The 21845-nt window shown below is 40.0% G+C and overlaps 1 protein-coding gene across 2 annotated transcripts in view; it reads right to left on the bottom strand.

The window, feature by feature from the left end:
* The window catches only part of GSK3B (glycogen synthase kinase 3 beta), a 153336-nt gene that overhangs the window by 26017 nt on the left and 105474 nt on the right, over nucleotides 1-21845 (bottom strand). For both annotated transcript variants that reach the window (XM_074159730.1, XM_074159722.1), the window contains exons 7-8: nucleotides 14347-14444; nucleotides 3021-3116 (exon numbers count right to left, since the gene is read on the bottom strand). In XM_074159730.1, coding sequence (XP_074015831.1) covers nucleotides 3021-3116; nucleotides 14347-14444 — 194 coding nt within the window. The remainder of the gene's footprint in view (nucleotides 1-3020; nucleotides 3117-14346; nucleotides 14445-21845) is intronic.

Below are 21845 nucleotides of genomic sequence, written 5' to 3'. Positions count from 1 at the left end.
TAGCTGTCTGAAAGTTCCTCCACACAAAACCCCCTGAACTTCTGTCTGCTGAGTCCTCTGATCATAACTAGTTGTCATGGTTTGGGCTGGGCTGGCCACTAAACAAACCCCAGATGCTCTCTTTACCCCTCTCTCTCCCTTCCCAGAAGAGAAGGGAGAGACTTAGGGGTTGAAAACTAGAACCACTTTAATGAAATATTAATAATAAAAAGAAAAGATAATAATATATATATAAAAAAGAAAATAATTAAGTATATACAATATATACAAAACCAGTATCAAGCTCCCAGGGTGATGATCACATCTGTGGCAGACACTGGGAAGGTCCCAGACTGGACTCAGCGACAGGCGGAAGCCTAATTCTGGATCTGGATTCAGGAGTACACGGATCGGGATCAAAGGCAGACGAACAGAGTCCTACTTGGACATTGGCCATTGAAGAAAGAGGCTGACCCCTTTGATCCCTCAGCTTTTATACTGAGCATGATGCAGATGGGATGGAATACCCTGTTGGTCAGTTTTGAGTCACCCATCCTGTCCGCTCCTCCCCACAGGTTCCACTCTGCTATGCTCTGCTGCTTCCACCCCTCCAATGGGGCACACAAAGTTAGCTGACCTTGGTTATTATAGCAATAATAAACAGGAGCCTCTCTGCATAACATTCCTTGATATTCACTATAAACATTAGGCTGGAAGCAAACACTGTCTGAAGAATATACTGTTAATTTCAGAAAGTGGAGTTAGTTAGAAGAGACTCAGCTGAAAAGTAAAATTGCTGAAAAGTAAAATTACTGAAAAGAAAATTGGTTCTGTTCTACCTCAAACCAGGACACTAGTCCACAAAAATAACCATATAACTACTGTAATCTTCAGTAATTCTTCTTCTTAGATGTCAAAGTTTTGTGCTTTTGAGGCTGAAACTTTTAAAGTTCAAGTCGTGCTGGTAACTACCTGTAGCACTCTAGTTACATTGCATACGTAATTATAACAAAAAACCACCTGCACTTTCACCTCTTAGGTCATTCCTTTTCTGCTCATTAGACAGCCAGAGTTCAGAAGTGCTTTTCCTCCCACACGTTTCAATTCTAAGAAGCTCCAAAAGGATACGCATGCCCACTGCCATGCCATCAGATATTACACCAACACAGCTGGATAAGGAAGACCAATTCTCCATATTGCCACCACTTAAAACTTTCATGGCTCAACATGCTCAAAGTGTTGAAAGGAAAGTATCTTTAGAAGTAGTACATTGAGAAGACGAGCATCACTACCAGCACCATGCCGGATAATCCATTTTGATAATTTAGCATTTGTATACTAAGAAAAACACAGATTTCATAAGGAAGGATCATGTACCTCAGTTGTAATAAACTGGTTTAAATGCTATTCTACACCCAGCTGATGTCAGAAAGAGCTGTGTGTAGAACAACTGCAGAATAAGAAGCTGCGTTGCAAGCACAGCTCTCCAAAACTAATTGTGCCCTAATGGAAAACACAGATTTCATCTTCTGGCAAGCTCCTCTCAATTCTTTATAATTGACGTGGTTTCACTTGTGATCCTTTAGAATGACCAAAAAAATCATTCATATACATAGAAGGAAGTCTCAGTTTTTCTCTTGAAGTTTTTTCCATTTGCCAAAAGATCTCTGTTGTGGTCTAAACAGATCATCAATTGCATACAGATGATTCTTAAGGCTATTCAGGCAGAACACGAGTTGCATAGCTAGCTTAGATGCTTAACTACATGTCCTACAGTACGTGTCTGCACTCCTACTGCGTTGCATATTAACTTAACCCCCTATAATACAAACACGTCCACTGCAGGAATTCAGATACAGCCCTGATATTCAGCGCTATAAAGCTTTTGGACTTATTCTTGCGACTTTTACTGTGATGCAATTCAAAACTGAAGAGACCAACTCCCAGGAATTTAACTTGCCCTCATTTTTTCCCCCTGCTAACATAAGGTATTTAAAAGCTTCAAAGATTTATTGACCTCTCATACTATTCTAAATCACTTAACCAACACACAGAAAGAAACTATGATATGGAAATGCAACTAAAGTGGTGCATAACTCAGTGGAGAATCTATCACAAAAACAGTGACTCGCAGTTCCTGGCCTGGCATGTACCTATCAGGTACATGGCCTGCTATCAATGAGCTTGAATTAGTTTGTCCAGAGTTTCTACCACCACTGAGCATTTGGTCCAAAAGCGTCTGACCTGGACACGTGCTCAGCTAGGAATGCAGCCCTTCCATGCAGACACAGTATTTTCTTAGCAGAAGGAAAACGGAACAGCTAAGATACGATGAGAATATACTGCAACTATATCAGACATTTCTCAAGCAGCAGAAAGAAAACATTAACTACCCAGGCTTCAATTGCTTAAGACTCAATATTTAACTTATTCCACACCTAAGAGGCTAATTGAATGATTTTTATCCTGTCCCAGGTCAAATATTCATCATTCCTTGACATGTGGAAGACAGCTTAATTGTGTGGCGATGTATTTGTTTCAATCCTAGCAGTTTCCTCTTTGATCACAGAGGTTATGATATTGTCTGTATGTACTGCAATAGTGTGTCCTTGTGAAAGCTAGGTAACAAGAAGTCTAAAGTAGTAACTCCAAGAAAAACCAATCCCCCTCAACAGCACATCTATAGAAGTACAAATACATGTATCACTGGAACACTTTCTCATTTGTAGGTGACTTCTGTCCCTATCCATTTATAGCATGACAGGAATTAGATATATTGCAATTTGCTATAAGCATACACACCATTGTTACAAAAAAACCCACACCTGTAGGCAACCTCAAAAAAACCCAGACCAATAGATATTACAGTGCAGTGCTTCAATACTTCCTTCTCCTTATCAACATCAAAAGTTACCAGGTCCCCAGCTTAGGTAAAGGCACCCACTTCAGACTGAAAGCCACCAAGCCACTGAACAAACTGAACTCCTTGAATTTTTACTTTCAGCCCACATGTCTTTATTATTCAGTTCATATAGACTCACCTTAGTCCATGGATGTGCCTTAATCTGAGGGAATTTGAATTCAGTATAGTTTGGATTCATTTCTCTAATTTGCTCCCTTGTAGGCGTCCCCAAAACCTAGATAGGAGAGAAAAAAAAAAAGGCAAATTATTTAGATATGCTTCATATTCATATGGTAACAAAAAGCACAGTATAACTTCTCACGTATTGAGACAACTGAAGTCAATCTGTGTAACTACTAAGTTAATATAGTGTTGAGAACAAAACAACAAAACTTTTGCAGAAACATTTAAGTTGCACAGGACTTCCCTCTCCCGGGAGCTTCTGATCCAACCTCCCTGCTCAAGCAGGGTCAGCTGCAGCAGGTTGTCCGAGACCATGTCCAGCTACGTTTTTAGCATCTCCACAAAAGGAGACTTCACAACCCCTCTGGGCAACCTGCTCCAGTCTTTGACCACCCTAACAGCAAAAAAAAAAAAAAAAAAAAAAAAAGGTGTTTTCTTGCATCCAAATGAAGTTTCATGTATTTTACTCTGTGCTGCTGCCTCTTGTCCAGTCAGCAGGCACCACCCACAAGAGCCTGGCTGCTGCTTCTTCATTCCCTCCCACAAGGTATTTATACACATTGATTAGACCCTGCTGAACCTTCTCTGCTTCAGGGTGAACAGTCCCAGCTTTTGCAACCTCTCCTCATATGACAGATGTTCCAGTCCCTTAATCATCTTTGTGGCCCTTGCTTCAACTTCAGTAGTCTCTTGCTGGCAATTCAGTTCATGTTCCAAGCCCAGTGTCAAAAATTTAATTCTCTTCCACAGTTTTTCATAAAATTCAAGCATCTTTCTCAAACTTAGTGATATTTCGATGGGGAAGAGAATTCACTTCAATTAGACTGTGCCAAAGCAGTACCGCCGAACACATTCAGGGATTGCAGCTCACTGCATATGGCTGATTAAGGATCAGACCAGTAGCACAGACTGCATTTTCCAATTCATGAACAGCAGCCCTCTGACAAGCTTAGAAGATCAGCCAGTTACTGCTGAAGGGAGGCAGACAGGTTTCCTTAACACCACCCACCCCACTCCCCCACCCCCCCGCCAAACTGTGTGGGTTTTGGTGGTGGTTCCCCACTCCAGTATTTCCACATAGAAGATAAACTTGGTTTAAACGTAACCTGGAAGCATCTAAAAAGCATACCAACCCTGGTTTACTTTTATAAATTTATGTTTCTTATTCCCAGAATCTGCACAATTTTATTTATACATGATTAGTAGTTTTATGAGAACTAACACGCAATCGCACATGTCTTTGTAGGGGTGGATAGATTTTGAAAGGATTCCGGAAATCCCTTCAGGGAATAAGCCAGACAACACAGCATTAGAGCTTTCTGTTCAGTTAGCGCCAAATGCTAGAGAGCCACTGCCTACATATAAAAACTGCAAGGCAGCTTCAAAGAATCCCGCTGTTTTCTGTTTGCGCCCAGTTGCTGGGTATCCTTTTGTTCTGCAGAGAGAAGTGGAGAAGGCAGAAGGTAGAGGAGTTGCTTCTCTATGCTGAGCTCAGATTCATCTTCCTATAGGAACCCTGTAGCCACACTACTCTCGCCCCGTGACAAATGTCTCGCCATGCAGATTAGCGTAACGTTATCACCTCAGCTCACGAGACTGCACTGTCACCATCAGGAAACAGATCATCTAAAACATGACGTTAGGACTTTACCTCACTACTTGATAAAGAAATATTTGGTTGCATATTCTTGTATCTGTGAACATTTTCATTCTGTTAGAAGAGTGGAAATTACACAAATGGGTTCTAAAGAGTCAGGTAAAGGGGTAGAAGAGCAAGCATCGTTGTTCAATTTGTTTGTGCGACAGAGCAACTATCATCAGGCATTATGAAAGGAGCTTGGTATCTCTTTATTATTTAAAATATGAGCTGTATGACACAAACTACCTACCTACAAAGCAATCTTAAACAAACAGCAGCAGTGGATATAAACCCTGCAACTTGTTCAGACAGTTGCTTCTTGGATAACACATTGAAGCGACAGGTTGTACAAAATGAGTGATCAGATCATGTAACTCCTACCTTCCCATCACTAACCAGGATTTAAATCCCACCTACTCTAAAAGCCAAGGGTTACCTTCAGAGCTGAAAGAAGATGTTTCTTTGTGTGTCTGAAAACACTGGTTTTGCTCAGGTGGTAGAAAGGGGGTGTCTGCAGGATTCTGTACATTTTGCTCAACTTTCAAAGGGAGAAAAAAAAAAAAAAAAAAAAAAAAAAGAGTTGACAGGAAAACGTGTCCTCTCCCTGCTGGTTTTCTGTCTGGCTCCCCCAGAGCCCCGGCCACCCAGCTGCCAGCCTGCCAGGATGGTGCCGCTCTCAAAGCTTTGATGACCATGGCTCTCAACACTCTCTAGTTCTAACAGATGAGGGGTTTCACAACTGCAAATCTTATTTTCATCCCAATTTGGGTTAAAAGCCGTTTTCAAAACCTTGGAAGTTTTTTTTGATTAGTTTAACTTCCTGAAAAATTATGGGTAACTTGTACTGCTCTCTTTCCATTTCTAAAGGCTCAGTTTTCAGGCCTCCCTAGTATAAACAGGACTTTTTAAAAAGCATGTTTACCTTCTTTACCCTCCTCCTCCTCAAAAAAATCCTTTAATAGCCTTCCTAAGATGAAGTAAAGAGTAAAATTTCTTTATATATAGCCAAAATTCAGCAAAACAGCTCAGTTGACAAGGCTGCTCGGAACAGGAGCCTACGCAGTGCAAGTATCTTTTATTTAAAGACTGCCTAGAGCATCAGTGAGGATTCAGATTAGACAGGCAAGGGCAGTTTCAGGGAAGGACTCACAATGTCGTACATTTCACTAAAACGCATACATTTCACTAAAGGCACAGCTGTAACTCCAGCTGATGGGAGGGAGCAACTCCTAAACTCAAGCACAGGCATCTAAGCAAGTTTAAGGTCTCGTGAGTGCTTAGAAAAGAAGGTACTGAAGATGGATCATGATAACAGCAGCCTTTGACACAAAGAATAACTGTACAAAAGGAAGAGTGACTTATATTAGCCACTCAGTGTCTTTACTTTCTTCTCTACGGATTGTGAAGCCAGATTGTGCTTTGGATTTCTACTGAAGACTGATTAAAGAAAAAAAAAACCCCACAACCAAAACAATAAACAAAAACACACAAAAAAACCTCCCCCAAACAACCCGAAGAGGTAAAGAAAGTACATAGGAAGAACAACAGAAGTTTTAAAGACTGTCAAATCCAAATTACAGTCCAGAAGAAAAGTGTGGGATGAATAAAGTGATAAGCTATAAAATTGTACTTGTACTTAACATATCTGGAAGAGGTCCTGTAGTGGACCTCTCCTCACCCACCTGCGCACCAACACTGTTTGCTACACGATCTTGAAGTTGTACCTCACTGCTTCACACCAAGTTTTCAGTACATTAGGAATACATTCAAGTAACCTTGATGAGTAACAGCAATCATTTAAGCTATTGCAAAAATTGGGCAAACCTCTTCTTTTATAAAACTCATGTATGTGACTGCTCTTTCTGTTTGAAATGCAAAGGAGAAGCATAAATTACTTTGCACATTTTTGGCAGAATTACTCCATGAAACAGCTGCTCTTGCTATACCAACTCTGAAAATACTACGGAGCAGATGTTCCCTGGAGAGAGGTTTCACAGAACGGTTGAGGTTGGGAGGGACCTCTGTGGGTCATCTGATCCAACCCCCCTGCATAAGCAGCACCAGCGAGAGCTTGGTTGCCCAAGACCATGTCCAGGTGACTTCTGAGCATTGAAACAGAGACTCTGCAACCCCTCTGGGCAACATTTTCCAGTGTTTGACCACTCTCACAGTAAAAAACATTTCCCTGCATTCAGATTGAATTTCATGTGGTTTAATATGTGCCCATTGCCTCTTCCTTGGCATCCTGTGACAGGACAAAAGAGCCTGGCTTCCTCTTCTTTGCACATTCTCTTCAGATATTTCTGTACACTGATAAGATCCCCCCTGATCTTGCAAAGGTCAGAGAGTCTGCAGCTCCATGCAGACTAGCACATACTATTATACTTCTTGAGGACAGTCTTATGAAAGGTGATATTGTCAAGGAAAAAGTTTGTTGTCTTTTTATTTTAAAGTACCCAATTAAAAGAAACACCAACAAGAGAGATAACCACACCAGAGTAAGTACGAGAATAATAAAAATGTAGTTGTCTGATGGAATCAACTGTATATGGAATGAAGACTAAACTTTTGAATGAATGAGAGGTGTCTATGTGGGACTACAAGGGGTCTTCCTGCAAGTGAAGACACCAGGTCAACTAGTCTTGCTCTTCATTCCTAATTGTCATCATCATCTCTCAAATAAAAATAAAGAAACATTATTAACTAAAAAATACACTTGCTGAGAAGACAGATACTGCTCTGATTCTCTTAGGACAGAAATTGAACACAATGGGTTTCACAAGTACTTTTTGGAAAGGTTTTCCTTGACATTAATCTGTAACAGATTAAGCTCACCATATAATTTTTATTGCAGGAACCGGGTTCATGAAGGTATGGTAATGGTATGTATCTCAAGCAATTACAGAAAAGCTACAGGCTCCCAATAATGTCATCCTTACCAAACAAGAACGGGAGATTTATGAACCTGAAATAAGCTCTGAATTTTATTACAAATAGCATAATGATCTTCATTTTATGTTCTCTCAATCAAATTTTCGTAGGAGAAGATAGATGGTATTCAGCTGCAAAAAACCCCTTAGTTATACCCCAGTACTGAAGACAGCTGCTGTCCACACCTGGCTTCACTGTGCAAAACTGCAGCGAGTTATTTATGACCAAATCCACACCGCTGCAACACCAGAGGAAGAGGAAACTGCAAGGGTCTCAACAAACCCTGGTGGAATAAGGGCCCTTTCTGACAACCATCATTACTGCTAAACCTTTGCCAAAATGTAAAAATCAGTTAAAAGCATAAGGACACCAATGGTTCAGAAGCTCCGGCTAGTAGTAACTGAACTAGAGAGTGGAGAAGGCGGTTATTTAAGTCAGAAGCCTCTAGAAAGCCATGGTTACAGTGGTATAGAGATTTTCCCTTGGAAAACAGTGCAACTTTTTGAGGAAACATGCTCCAGAAAGTCTGGTGTGTATGGCTTACTAGATGGCATAATTAATGCTTCTGCAAACATGTCTGCACCTCTTCAGAAAGTTGTGAGAGGCATGCCAAATAGTTATTTAAAAAAATCACGGTGCAGGCATCTCAAGCAGTAAACACAGGTCAGCTTTGAAATAATACTTTAAGAGGTCTGTGGTAGAAAATAAAACAAAATTACCCATTTCATATACACTTTCTTTCAAAAACACTTGCCTGTCAAACAAAATGAAAGCCAACTAAATATAGAGATTTCTTCTATTCACAAACATGAGAGCAGCTATACTTCAGGAATAGGAAAAAACCCATTGTCACCACTGACATGAATATAATTGCTCATCAACTTTTTTTTTTTACACTGCCTGCCTGCAAGCACTGGGAAGTGACAAATTACATGAGGCACAGGAACAGCCAAGTTGTGATGTGGGGGGACATCAGGGGAAAAAAAATGCTAGGAGACTTCCCTTAGGGGCAAGGAGAGAGAACCCATGTGAAAGCCCTTGTCAGATGCAGGCAGGTCCTCAGCACAGGACCACATCCAATAAAATGAAACAAGCTCTCCTACCGCTTATTCTCCCGGAAGAGACGGCTCCTCTCTCCCCATTAACTACGGCGACTGAATTTATTTTATTTCAAAAACTGAGCCCAAAATAGTACCTTGACATTTGAGCATGAGCCATATATTATAATTGCAGTCTATACTTAGCATTTGGCTCAGTAAAACTGTCATAGACCAAAAAGTTACACATGGATAGGATTCCTGATACTATTGAGCTTGTCTTTTAATACATTTTTTCCCCTTGCCATCCCCAATCCAGAGAACTATAGGAAGAAGATTTCATTACTTCTTCCAAATTACCATGAAATGCTGGCTTTGGTGCAATCAATAATCACATAGTCCAGTAGGAACCAAAAAATCCAGACCAAGCAACCTCCTCCCCCACAACCCTTTCCTGCAGTTTTCACAAGTTAGCTGATACACCTCATACTCTAGATTGCAGCATACGGAAAAAATATTTCTGGTAGACAATGCAAGACAGATTGGCAGATGCTGTCCTCCCCATGTCTCAGGGCTGCTCAGACAATTATTGCTGCCTCCTTCTTCTGACAGAGATGATTTCTTTTTCTTCTTCATTTTTGAGGGGAGTAGGGTGAAGGTACTAAACAGAACCTTTCAGAAGATAATGATTATCTTAGAAACAAAACCACTACGCTTTCAAGATTTCGTTTTTGCAAGGGGAATAAAGAGTAACCACTGTCCGTGGAAACTGTGATTGAAGATGTTTGAGTTTGGTGGGGATATCCCAGCCAGTTTTTCCCTTGATAGTTTCAGGGCGCTGAAGATCTAGGGGAGCCAGGGAATGCCCCCAGCCTCCCAAGATTTCACAGGGGGCATGGCAGTCCTGCAGACACTGCAAGTTCTGTGCACAAGGCCAGAGATTTATGAAGGAGTCTGCCCTGACCGCATCTCAAAAAAATCCCTCTTGAGGTCTAAGAACTCTTTTCTTCCAAGCTGTATTCAGCACTATCCCACTTGCACAGTGGATTTTAAATAGGGAAGTGGCAACTGCAACTCCCCTGGGCTGCTGAAAGGAGGGGTTTCACCCTTCCATCGGGGACGGGACTGCATGACTGCTCTGAGGCATAGCATTTACTCATACATAATTTCTTTATGTGACCACTGATGAAACCCACACTGCCAGTGTGCCTACTTCAGAAACTGAGCACATTTCTGAAGGTGTCACTCGAAAGCCAGTAGGGGCATGAATTTTAATGAATATATTGGGTTACCCACTTGAGATATTCCCAGCGATGGGATAACCTATGAGAATAGCTAGCAAGAGCTAAAAATAAGGAGCAAGAGTCACCATTCAAGATCAAACTTTGGAAAAAGCACAGCACATGATTTCTCTCCTGTAACAGTGTAAATATTCAAGAAGAATGTACTTGGGTTAAACTATTTCTTCAGATGGAGCTCCAAGACAGTATTTCTCCATATCGAATATCATTTTGTAAGGGAATAAGTGGTCAAAGATCTCTCTTTCCCAGCCAGATTAAGAACATATGGAAAGGCTGTCTTTAAAGAAATAGGAACAAGAGAAAAAGCAGCTAAAAAGAAGGGGTCTGTCTTTTGATTCATACGAACATGATGCCATGGGTTCTACAGGGGCACAGTTTTTTTGGAGCAGTTTGCAAATATGCAATAGGCCTGGAGAAAGTCCAAGCGCAACTGGATGGAGATCTTGCAAGGCTGCTTGAAATGAAATTACGTGAAGACTGCTGAATCAAAATCTGACAAAAGCCAAAAATGCTTCTGATGCAGCAAGGGACTAAGGATGCTGGGCTTCCTGCACAGCCCCCAGGAAGGACAAGCTGTGCTGACTGACATATCACAGACACTCTATCTTCATGAACACAGCTACTGAAGGGATGTCATCGAGAACTGCATGAGAGGGGAGGACTAGTTTAATGTGATGATATTTTGAAGTCATTCTCCAGTCTAATGCAAAAACTTCATATCCAGGTGTAGCATCCAATTGCTGTGTTGCAAAATGAACTCAATCAAATGAATTCAATCAAAGCTGAGTAAGCAACTGAAGAGACAACTGAAAAAATTATGTTGGCTCAAAAAATGCTACAGGAGTGACTGTGACTCAGTCATCCCAAACTGACAGGAACCAGCAGAAAAGTTTCATACCTGACCTCTCTTGCAGTGGAATCAAGTAAATTTAAGGGATGAAAGTCAGGTATGTTTCCAAGTGTGTGGGTAAATATTTTTTTACTATAGCCTTTTTGGGGATTTTAAAAGACTCTACTCTCTCTGCCCTGAAGTTTCAGACATACAGTTCCAAGGAAGCTATCTGAAAAGCATGACTCCAAGATAGGTCAACAGCAGCTCACAGGTCTCAGCCCGCAATCTTCTGCAAAGTTCATTGCTGTTCTAGAACTGGTAGATCCAACAGCTCTGCTTCTCCTATGGCCATTTCACATTAAAATAAGTCTGAGTTACAATGAAAGCTTTAATAGTTGTATTCTATGGCAGCAAATGGAAGAGGAACTTTCAAATCTAAGTGGAATTTAAGCACCATACTGAGAGTGGAGAAGAACAGAATGTTTCATGACTTCTTTATAGATTTGAGAAACAAACCTGCTTAATTTCATTATCAGTCACTTTTAAGGGTTACACAGTAGATAGGACAGACCCCTGCCAACAACTGGCAGAATGGAAAACTAAGGACCTCACTTTCCACTTTTTCTTCATCCTCAAAAAGGTTGAAATTTGAGGTAAGAGTGCTCTTCTCCCTCTACTTCCACTATGAGAAATACTTTCCTGGACAATTTCTCACAGCTGTTGATTTTGAATGCAATATTCTAAAGCATAACTTTCTCTGTATTCTCACCTTAAGCCTTCTGCCAGGGCTTTTCTGAATAGTTCATACAGAACTTCACAATACAAGATTTGGTAGACAAGGGCATTGTAAAACAGTCCGTTTCTGCAGTTTGTGCTCATTCTCTCTTCCAGTGTTGCCTTGAGAACATATGCTGCCTTAGTAAATATACAGGCAGAAAAATATTCATGGCACCCACCCATTCAGGCTCACATTTTCCATCATACTTCCTTAACTAGTCAGTGAACATCCTTTTTTGTGACTACTACTGTAAGATCTACAGCATTTATTCTCTCAGATCTTCCTAAAACATCCTCAGTATTGTAACTTTTTAATTGAAGAGACCAGGCTTACTATAAAATGGAGTTATCCCCACATTTGTTTCACTTAATTTCTATGTGTAGGGGCTACATATCTCACAGAAGATGAGAAAACCCCAACACAATACAGGTGTGGATGATCATTCAGTATCCCCCTTTCTACTTTTAAATAAATTGTTCAGAAATTTGTTTCTGCAAAAGATGAAAATCAACATCTCAAGCTATAATTTACTGAAGTTCAAGCCTTTACACTGGATACCCCTTTGGTTGTTGTGAGAAATGACCTTAGTTGCCAGTACTATGTATTTAGCTATGAATTGGTGAATAAAAGTTATCACACCACTCATGGTAGTGTCATTTAAAGAAACCACAGATAGTATACAGGCTATCAGCAATTTTATTAAAGTAGCCCTCTTCTTCAGTACAGCTTAACTCGGGTGTAAACAGAGCAGAATCCTCACAATCGGAGCACGTACCTGCTATACAATTATTAGTTCACAGACGTTTACTTCCATTAATGCAGAACTGAAAATATCCAACTGATGGTAACAGCTCCTAGCAAACTTTGAACCACACCACAATCTCTGCTTGGCAAACATGTCAATAATGAGAGGACATCTATTTCTTGATTATTTTACTTTCACATTGTGAAAATCAAAGAAATGGCAAGGCAGAGCACTATGGTTTTGCTGATCAGGCCTCTCTACTCTCAGATTTCTGATTGAGCCACAGAAGGACTTACAGGACTGTCACCGTGACAAACAGCTGTATTTACAAAAAAACCTCATTAGACATAGTTTCTCAGGACTGCAGACATTAATCAAGAAACAAAGCAGGACTTTTTCAAAAAAGTCCAAAGGCAAACTGTACAGGTTATTCGCACAAACTCCTGTGGAACTCTGGCCATCTGAAGTGTTCACAGAGACCGCACCTCACAAAAGCAGTGTAGCAGAAAGCACACCGCTCCAAGACACTTCTCACAAGGGAAAAATTGTCACTTGTGCCATCATCAGCTTTACTTCTGACAGCAACTCTAGTTTTCCACTAGTATTTCCTATGTAAACTGACCCAGCTTGGATATGCTGAACTTGAAATACACTGGGCAGAAAGATAATAAGAAATCAATAAAGTTAAAAGAGAAGTAGATGCAAGACATGGAGCCTCCAGAGGAAAGTTGTTGACTGGAAGATTTCCAGCAGGACAGACAGAAATTCACTGTAATAGAAACTAGGGTTACATGGTCAAAGGCTGGAGTAGACATGGTGAGAGCCTAGAAAGGTCAGAGAACACCCCACTGAGACCATAGAGCAGGGCACAGAAATACTGAGCCTCACCAGCCCATGCCCTCCATGCAGGAGAATGACCACTGGGCACTGGTTGGTGTCATACACTCTGTTAGGACCGGTACAAAGACACCAGCAGCAATTCTAGTGATTAACATAGATGCAAGTAGGAAGTTCTACTCTTCTACCCACACATTTTGGCTTTAAGGGGGTTTTCACAGCGTGCCACACAAATATATATGCATCAAGGTAGCAGTTCAGTGACAAAACCAAGGAGGAAATTCTCTTAATACAGTCCCCTCGTGGTGATGAAATCAGTAAAGCCGAACAGCATGTGCACACATCTCATCCTCTGTAATACTCCCATCCTATTAAGTGCATAGTATAGGTTCAGAGGAAAACTACACTGCTCGCTCTCTCTAGACATCTTGCTTCCTTCACTGCAGAAGTTGAAGGACGCGGGGGAGACTAGGGTGCTGGGAAGTCAGACACCAAACTTTTAAGCTATGAATTATTCTTCCATGCCTCTAATTTGAGAATCACAGAATATTCAGAGCTTACCCAATGAAATCCATCAAGATGTGTTTGGACATAAGTGATATATAAGTGTTATGTATTCTGAAACATTAGGTCTTTTTCACTTGAAAAACAAGACTCAAAGGCAGAAGGCATCTTTGCCCCTACATTTCCCGATTCTCCATCTGCAAAAAGGAGTGCCTTTTCTCCTTTCACCTCAAAGAGCTGGGAGGAGGGAAGAGAAGAAGGCTACATATGCGAAGAATCTGGCAAAAGGAAATTTAATAACACTGTTTTCAAAGCCAAGTACTAATTGCATGCAACAAAGGAAAAAGAGCCATATTCTTAAAGAATGAAAATCACACATTAATAAATATTGGCTCAGTATGTAAGCACTATTTCCAAGCACACTGAAAGTGCAATCCTTTAAGAGGGAAAAAAATTATGCAATTAAAAGATGATATATCATATGCATGACTGCAAGAGGGGCAAATAAAGATCACCAAGTTGTCAAAAAGCACAAGAAGTGTTTTCAAACACGGCTTACACGCAACACCCTGTACAATGGTAACAGAATATATATGTTGACAAGGTTATAATAATGCATGTTTTCACGCTGATTGCCAAGGAATAATGCAGACAAAAAAACCACTTAAAATTCCATACCTTGATTATTTCCACCAACTGATCCACACCACTGTCACCTGGAAAGATTGGTTGTCCTAGTAACAGTTCAGCCAATACACAGCCTGCTGACCACACATCTAAAAAGAGGAAAGAAGTGGAGGACAGGGAAAGGTATCAGTAAAAGGTACATATTAGGCCATTTATATAAAAACCAAGCAGTTTTAAGCTACTTACTTTCTTCTTTGCCATGTTTAATACTGTGTGTAACACGGCCAAAAATAAAAAACATTCCTTTCCTAAATGTTAATCTAGAAAACACAGATACCTGGCATAAAGCAATGGCAAGCAGACAGTCTCAGAAGTCAAACCATAAGACAATCAGAACCCAAAGATAATGTTAAATGCTGTAATAAATTGACATTAAAACTTACACATGTAGGGAAAAGACCCGAGAACATTTGCCATCTGAAAATTAAATTTCCTTAAACCCTGTGTTGCTTTTAAATCACATCGGTTATGAATTATGCATAGGTATCATCTACCATAGTGGCTGATGTTTTTACTGTTTCTGAATGTTGAATAGACTAATTTTTTTATCCATATATACATACATATATACACTAGCAGATGAACCAGTACTGCAAGTATTACTTGTATCCTGAAGTACACGATGATTAAGGGATCTGGTAGACAGCTTCACTAACTCAGTCACATCAAGACCTAATCTTTATCTCAATTCCATTTGCAAACTTGGCTGGACAACAGAACTGCAAGTCATAGATGAGGTCAACAGCATTCATAGAAATAGCCATCAACCAATTTTCATACATATGCCAAAAGCCATGAATAGTCACTAGCAGCTACTCCTTTACACAAAGAAAATCTTCATAACCTATTATAGGTATATCTTCTTACTTATAAAGACGACAATTCAATACTACAACAGCAACCTATGAATGTATCTAAGCATACTACAGCATATAGCATTTTATTTTTGTATATATAGTATAAATAATATATAGTATATATATAAAATAGTATAAATTTGTATAAATAGTTAATTTGAATGAAAAATCTAATTAATAATGCAGTAAACACTGCATAGCAGATGTTTGTCAGAATTTGCTGTAACTGCACACCAAATACTGAAGTTTAGGCCACTCAACACACTAAAAGTATTGCATCTAGATGCAGAGTACTGTTTCTCAAAAAAACCCAGATTGACTATATAGTTTTCTAGAAAGCCATAATTTTTTCAATGTATATTGTGAAACCTTACACTGAAATCTAACCTGAAACATGCAATCAACAACAGAATATTTGTAAACTGTACAATACTGTAATGCCCTAAAAAGGAAAAGGATCAAACCAGTCTCCCTCCGTCCATCTTTCTTTGAACTCTTGCCTATTTCTACAACCTGACCTTCCCCGTAAAATAACAGCAGGACCACAACAACTCAAATTCCAGAGAATTTACCTCCTGAGGCCTGTTCCAACCTGAGACAACTCACACTATAACAGAAATCCTCATTCCCCTACTATATTTAAACTATGCCACTAGGAAGCAGGATGCACACAACAGTGTCAGCTATGGCTAGAGGTCTGTGTAAGGAAGATGTCCCTGACAATTCTCTAAACAGTTTCTTATCACTTTGTCACAATCTCTAAAAGACAGACGCAGAAAATAATTTAAAAACCCTTTCAGGAATTCAAGACTGCTAACAAAATAATCTGCAAGTTAGAACAGACTTTTCCTTAGCCTATTTCTAAAATGAAAGATAGAGGGATTATTCCCCCTCTTTTCAAGAAAGACTTGCCCCAATTGTAACACACAGTAGACAGCTGCTCATTACTGCAGCTTTCAAAATTATTCACCTCCAAGTCAAATGGATGCATTTTTACATAATGCCTTAGTACAAACAACACATCAGGGTTTATCCTAAAAAAGTAACTACTTACAATACAAACAGCAACCAGAAATAATCTAAAGTTTGAGTCTTGAATTCGAACATGCAAACAAACCAGATTATGCTTTTTGATCTTTTAGTCAGATATAATAAAAGCTGGTATGGCCACCAAGGGCTAAGATCTCTTTTGGACAACAAATGGAGGCGACATCACGTAAAGAACATTTAATTGCATCCGACTGCTAAACAACATCTGTCTGATAGCTCCTGCTGCTGGACCAACATGTACAGCAAAAGATGATGCAAAGAATCACTTTATATGTCACCCCATGCATGTTGGGTTTATAGGAAATTACACAACAGTTCACACAGATTTCTTCAGAAGTATTGAAGGAACAGATAAATATACTAAGCAGTCAGAATACTTTAACTTAAAAGGCATCTTAAAGGGTTTTGAAAAAGCTGAGTCCTTTAGACTGAGTATATAAAACAAGTGGTACCCCAAAGCTGTAGTCATTATTTACAACTTCAATCCTTACTTTGCACTGAAAAAGAAACAATGTACAGGAAGGAAAAGTATCTGTCAGTACATATGCAAACCCAAAGCTGACATAAGAGTAAGTCAGCAGTCACAACTCGCTTCCTTTAAAAATTCTGAAACAACGCTAGCGTGATTTTTTTCAAATTAGACTGTGGCTTTTTAAAACTGTTCTGGTCTGGCTGCTCCATGAAGTTGGCTTTGTACTGTTTTATCCTTTCCCAGTCTCTCTAAATACCTTCGCGCTCCACCACTCAATTTCAGCCAAGTCTGAAAGGCAGAAGTATGAATGCGTTGCAGAAGTTTTGTAAAAACAGTGGGGAGAGTGTGCATCCGTGCTGCTGCTGGGGAGAGAAGGGCTCAGGCCCCGTGGGACACGCCAGGCTTGCCCCCACCCTGTCAAACTGCAGCTGCAAAGAAGTTGAAGGATGTGCAGGTCTTTGCTCAAGGGAGAAGGCCAAGCAGAAACAGCAGAGGGTGCACAAGAAAGCTGAGGGCATCGCAGGGGGAGAGAGGAGAAAAAGAAAGGATGTAGACAATGAGGAAATAGATGGGGAAGTCTGAGGAATGCTTGCTGTATTTGTGATGGGTTTAATCCATCAAACATATAACAAATTTATTGGAAACGTATGTAGTTGGTCCTCGTGCAGTGAAATCTTCCAAATCGGGTGATTTAATGCCTTGTTAAAAGTCAATTTATTTTTCCTTGATTTTACTTGCTAACACTTTAAACACACACTGAAATAAGCTACAGGGATTCCAAAATCCCCAACTTTTTTTCCAGGTGTGTAATTTGACCAACTTCCAAATTAGGACTTGGGCCATGTTCCCTGGGCAAGGAAGTGAACGAACCCTTGAAGCATCCTCAACAGAAGCCAGAGAGCAGAAGGTAATTTCAGCAGCTCCAAGCAGGGATGGCAACAAAACACAATTTACGTGGGTGTTTATACAATTCTGGTGAGCAATGTACAAAAAGGAAGAAACTGGTAATTTTCAGTTGTGCTGATACTTGATGGAATTTATGCCATTGACTTTAACAGGACTAAAATTCCAGTATAGTTTGCCCCCCCCCCCTTTCTTTTTTCTTTTGAATCTGGCATTTTGAAATTTGTCTTCCGCATTTGAATGGTAACATTTTTCTCAAGCCTGAAGTAAACAATGTACCGCATTCCATATTCAAAGACGATACTTAAAAGAAGTGAGAAGGTAGTTAATATTAGGTTTTGATAGCTTCTTTCTAGCCCGTTCTCTTCCTTAGCACAGTCAGAACTAACTATTACTGGCTAATAGTCTTTCAGAGCAAGCTTACGGTGTAACTACCCATTCCCATGGGAGGAGAAGCATTTTCTGAACTTCTTTTTAATATGAGCAGTAACGCAAAATATGACTATCATTCACATGCTTTAAAGTAGTTAATAAACAAGATAAGTGAGAACCTTAACAGAAAACATGAATCAAGTCAACAAATGATCCTTATGCCAAACTAGTTAGGAAAATGTGAAGTTTTAGGAGAGAATACTGAAAACTATTAATTTTAAGTAGAAGAAAGTAGGCAAGGCTACCTTCTTCATACCTTTAGAGAAATGTAGTCTAAACAATATGGGCAGTAAATGCAAGTGCCAGCCAAAAGCAACTCTCCAATAAGCTTACTGCAGATTGCTTTCACACATTGTAACATTAGCTAATGCCATACCTGTTGTAGACTGAAGAACACTTTAGACAAATACCATTATCATGTGAAATACTTGCAACAATTTAAGCACACAAAAATTCATATAGCCTCTTATACTACAAAACTTTTCTTAAATTAATTTAAGTTTCTATTACTTTATTGATCTTCACAGTTGTTCGGTGGACATTAACTTGTCTAAAAATACCATCTGTATAATTCCGTTGCTTTTGAATGCCATTCCAGCATTACAGAATGTAAGAAAAGGAAAAATTCTCTTTACTTCAGGAAGAGGCATCTTGCAGGAAACCTGCAAAATACACTCCTTAGGTTTAATTCTACAAGTGGGCAATGACCATTTTTAGTTGTCTGTGACAGAATACCATGTATACATATCTCATTTTTGCAACCTCACAAATTCTGCCTTTCCAAGCTGAGAAACTCTTCTTCATAGCCTGAGCACCACTGATTGTATTACGCTCCAGCTCCTCTAACTACTTATTCGGAGGACATGAGGAAAGGAAAATTTAAAAAAAAGAAAAAAGAAAAGATGAGCCTGCTCTCATCTATTTAGTACAAATTACGACTTTTCCTTTCTCTGACACTTTATGTGGCACATTTACATTTCTAAGTTGCTCCACCATCTATTCATCTCTGCCCCACTATCTGTTGATCTTGATGGACTTCCTCCATCTTGGAGGTGGCTCAAAGTTGCTGCCCTAGAAACTGTGGAAACAAACTAGCAGGGAAGAAACCAGGAGTCAGAAAAGCAGCCCTAAGAGGTCGTAAAATCAGCAGCTTCTCGTTGCCAAATGCCAGAACACAAAGTGCTTTTCATTGATGCTGGTTTGGAACACTTCTTGGGATGTCAGAACAAGAGCAAAATTCTGGATTACAGGCATGCATGCTCCATCAGTGCAAGTTTTGCACATCAAACCACTGCAGATCCACAGGTAATGGAGACAAAATAAGGCTGAAACCTGAAAACGCTTGGAAAGCCATGTTTGTTCTGGTACTTGGCACAAAAGCTAGACACAGTTCTCTACTTTTCTGCAATGAAGAGCTGAAACTGCAATGACACGTGATAGATTAGTCCAGTAAATGAACGCCTGGGCTTATTTTCAGCATTTGAAGCTGCCATACGAGATATAGAGGCAAATACTTTTCACTGTTTGGCAACAGGTTTGGGGCACGCTTTGTGATTGTTCTTCCCCAGGAAACTGAGACAGCCCAACTACACACACCTCCAGAGGAGCTTCTGCTCCAGACTGCTGAGGTGAAATACTCTATCCCTCAGTCCTAGTGCTTGCTAGGAAAGTGAATGACTAACTTTGTGATACTTATTTTTGGACACCCCAAGAGAAGCCAGCGATACAGCCACACAGATCAATCTTTCCCTGCCAGTGGCTATAAATGCTCCCTCTGGAACACTGTCAATTCCTGCCAGCGTAGTGACGAAGAAAACACACCATCAGACCCTTGTTATCCAGAAGCACCACCATGTTCTGGTGAGCCCTCCGTTGCCCCATCACTTAACCCAGTAAAAAAACCCAAACATTCTGGGGGTAAAACTTATTTGCACAGCTTCTTTCTATACAAGAGGATCACATGGCAACAGAGACATCTGCACCCACCCCAGCTCCAGCCCCTGTTTGTTCCAGGACATTGTAGGGGAATGTGGGCAGCTATCCCATGGTTTTTCAGCAGGCAGCAGCACCCAGATGACCAGCGCAGCCAGCAGCATGCCAGCAACATACTCCGGGATGGCGTAACACACTCAGACCTGCAAGGCAGAAGCTCTGGCCAAAATGCTGTCAAGGTATAGCTGAAGGGCTTGGTTCGCAAAAAAACTAAACCTCCTACAAGTCAGCTGCAGGAACAAAACTACATGCCATCCCCAGGAAGCCTTAGGGACATGCACACACTTGCAGAATTCATAGTCAAAGGTGCATGAAGGTCCAAACTGTAAAAGCTACAAAGGCACCCAAGTAACATGAATGCTTGTGTCTGACCATTGAAAAAAATTCCTTAAAGTTGTAACGCAGGAAAACCAGAACTATAATGGCGCTGCTTTGCAGCTATTTGGCAACAAGGATTATTTAAAAACTTGAATAGGTCATTTCCCAGGTCATTATTTTAATAGTAGTCCCAGGTCTGCTGGATGACACACACAGAGGCATTAACAGCAGTAAATGTTTTTTGATGCTACTTTTACTATCATATATATTTATATACAGCACTAATGCACAAATGTACTTCACAAAAGTGCAACAAACACAACCCCTGGCTGTGAGTTATTTTCAAATGGGACCTTCTGCGCTAGAATTTAAGTCAGGCACTTTGATGAAATAATCAAGATCCTAGAAGTTAAAAGCCAGTTTATAGTTCTATTGTGACGTGCAGGGTGGCAAGACACAGCCTGGAATTAACTTTAGCTTCTGCTACGCTGAAAGCAAGTAATGTCACAAGGACAAATTCATGCGTTAAAAGACAAACTAGTTGAAGCCAGAAAGCCTAATGCAACTCCCAGTTACAGTGCTAAACCAGATGGCTAACTACTGAAATGGTCACAATGCAGGCTGGCTGCACTGTCCGTCTTGGGCCACCACAGTGTCACTTCCTAGGTTTAAAAAGCACTTCCTGCTCAGAAATACTTCCAATAATTACTGTATCACACCATGTTACAATTATAAGCCCTGCAGTAATGTTAGCAAACAACAAAAACCTTAGGAAGACAGCTGGATACTTGCAGACAACGTACAGAAAAGTTATACTTTGAACACTTTTTGGCTTCATATTCCTCACTGATTTTATTTTTATTGTAGTTTTAAGATAGTGTATTTAAATAGAAGAGTGGAGATCCCTACCTGACATTTAAGTTCAGTTTTTGTTACCACACACACAAGTGAAATTTTATAGAAGAGAAAAAAACTCTACAGCAGGAAAAGTCTGCTGTGCTAACAAAACAGAAGAAAACAGGAACTAAAACCCACAAGCACATGCACATTAAAAACAAAAGGTTTAAAATGCTATATTAAAATACTGAAACATTCCACAGTTCCCTATACCTTGAGCTCTGGATAAAGTACTGATAATTAAATGTCCCTTCCTTTCCCTCTCTGTTAAGAAACCTACCTGTGCTTGTTGGTTGGTGTACAAATAATGCTGAGTTTAGATGAGCAATCCTACGAGAAATAGGGAAGAGTTCTCACTAAATGCTGTTGCTGCCTATCTAGCAAGAACTAAGAAATATCATGGTATTTATCACCACTGGAAACAGCAGCATCACAAAAACAAACTGCTAGCATTTCTAACCTATTACAGAACACTGTGAAACTGCAAAGTTTGTAAAATCACTTTATTACTTCTCAGCTCCCTAACACAAAGATTCTGTTGAGAAGGAAGTGGAAGGAAGAAAGGATAG

This window comes from Numenius arquata, chromosome 1, assembly GCF_964106895.1.
Source record: "Numenius arquata chromosome 1, bNumArq3.hap1.1, whole genome shotgun sequence".
Classification (NCBI taxonomy): Eukaryota; Metazoa; Chordata; class Aves; order Charadriiformes; family Scolopacidae; genus Numenius; species Numenius arquata.
The sequence above is the reverse complement of the archived record's forward strand: the minus strand, read 5'-3'. Positions and strand labels throughout refer to the sequence as shown.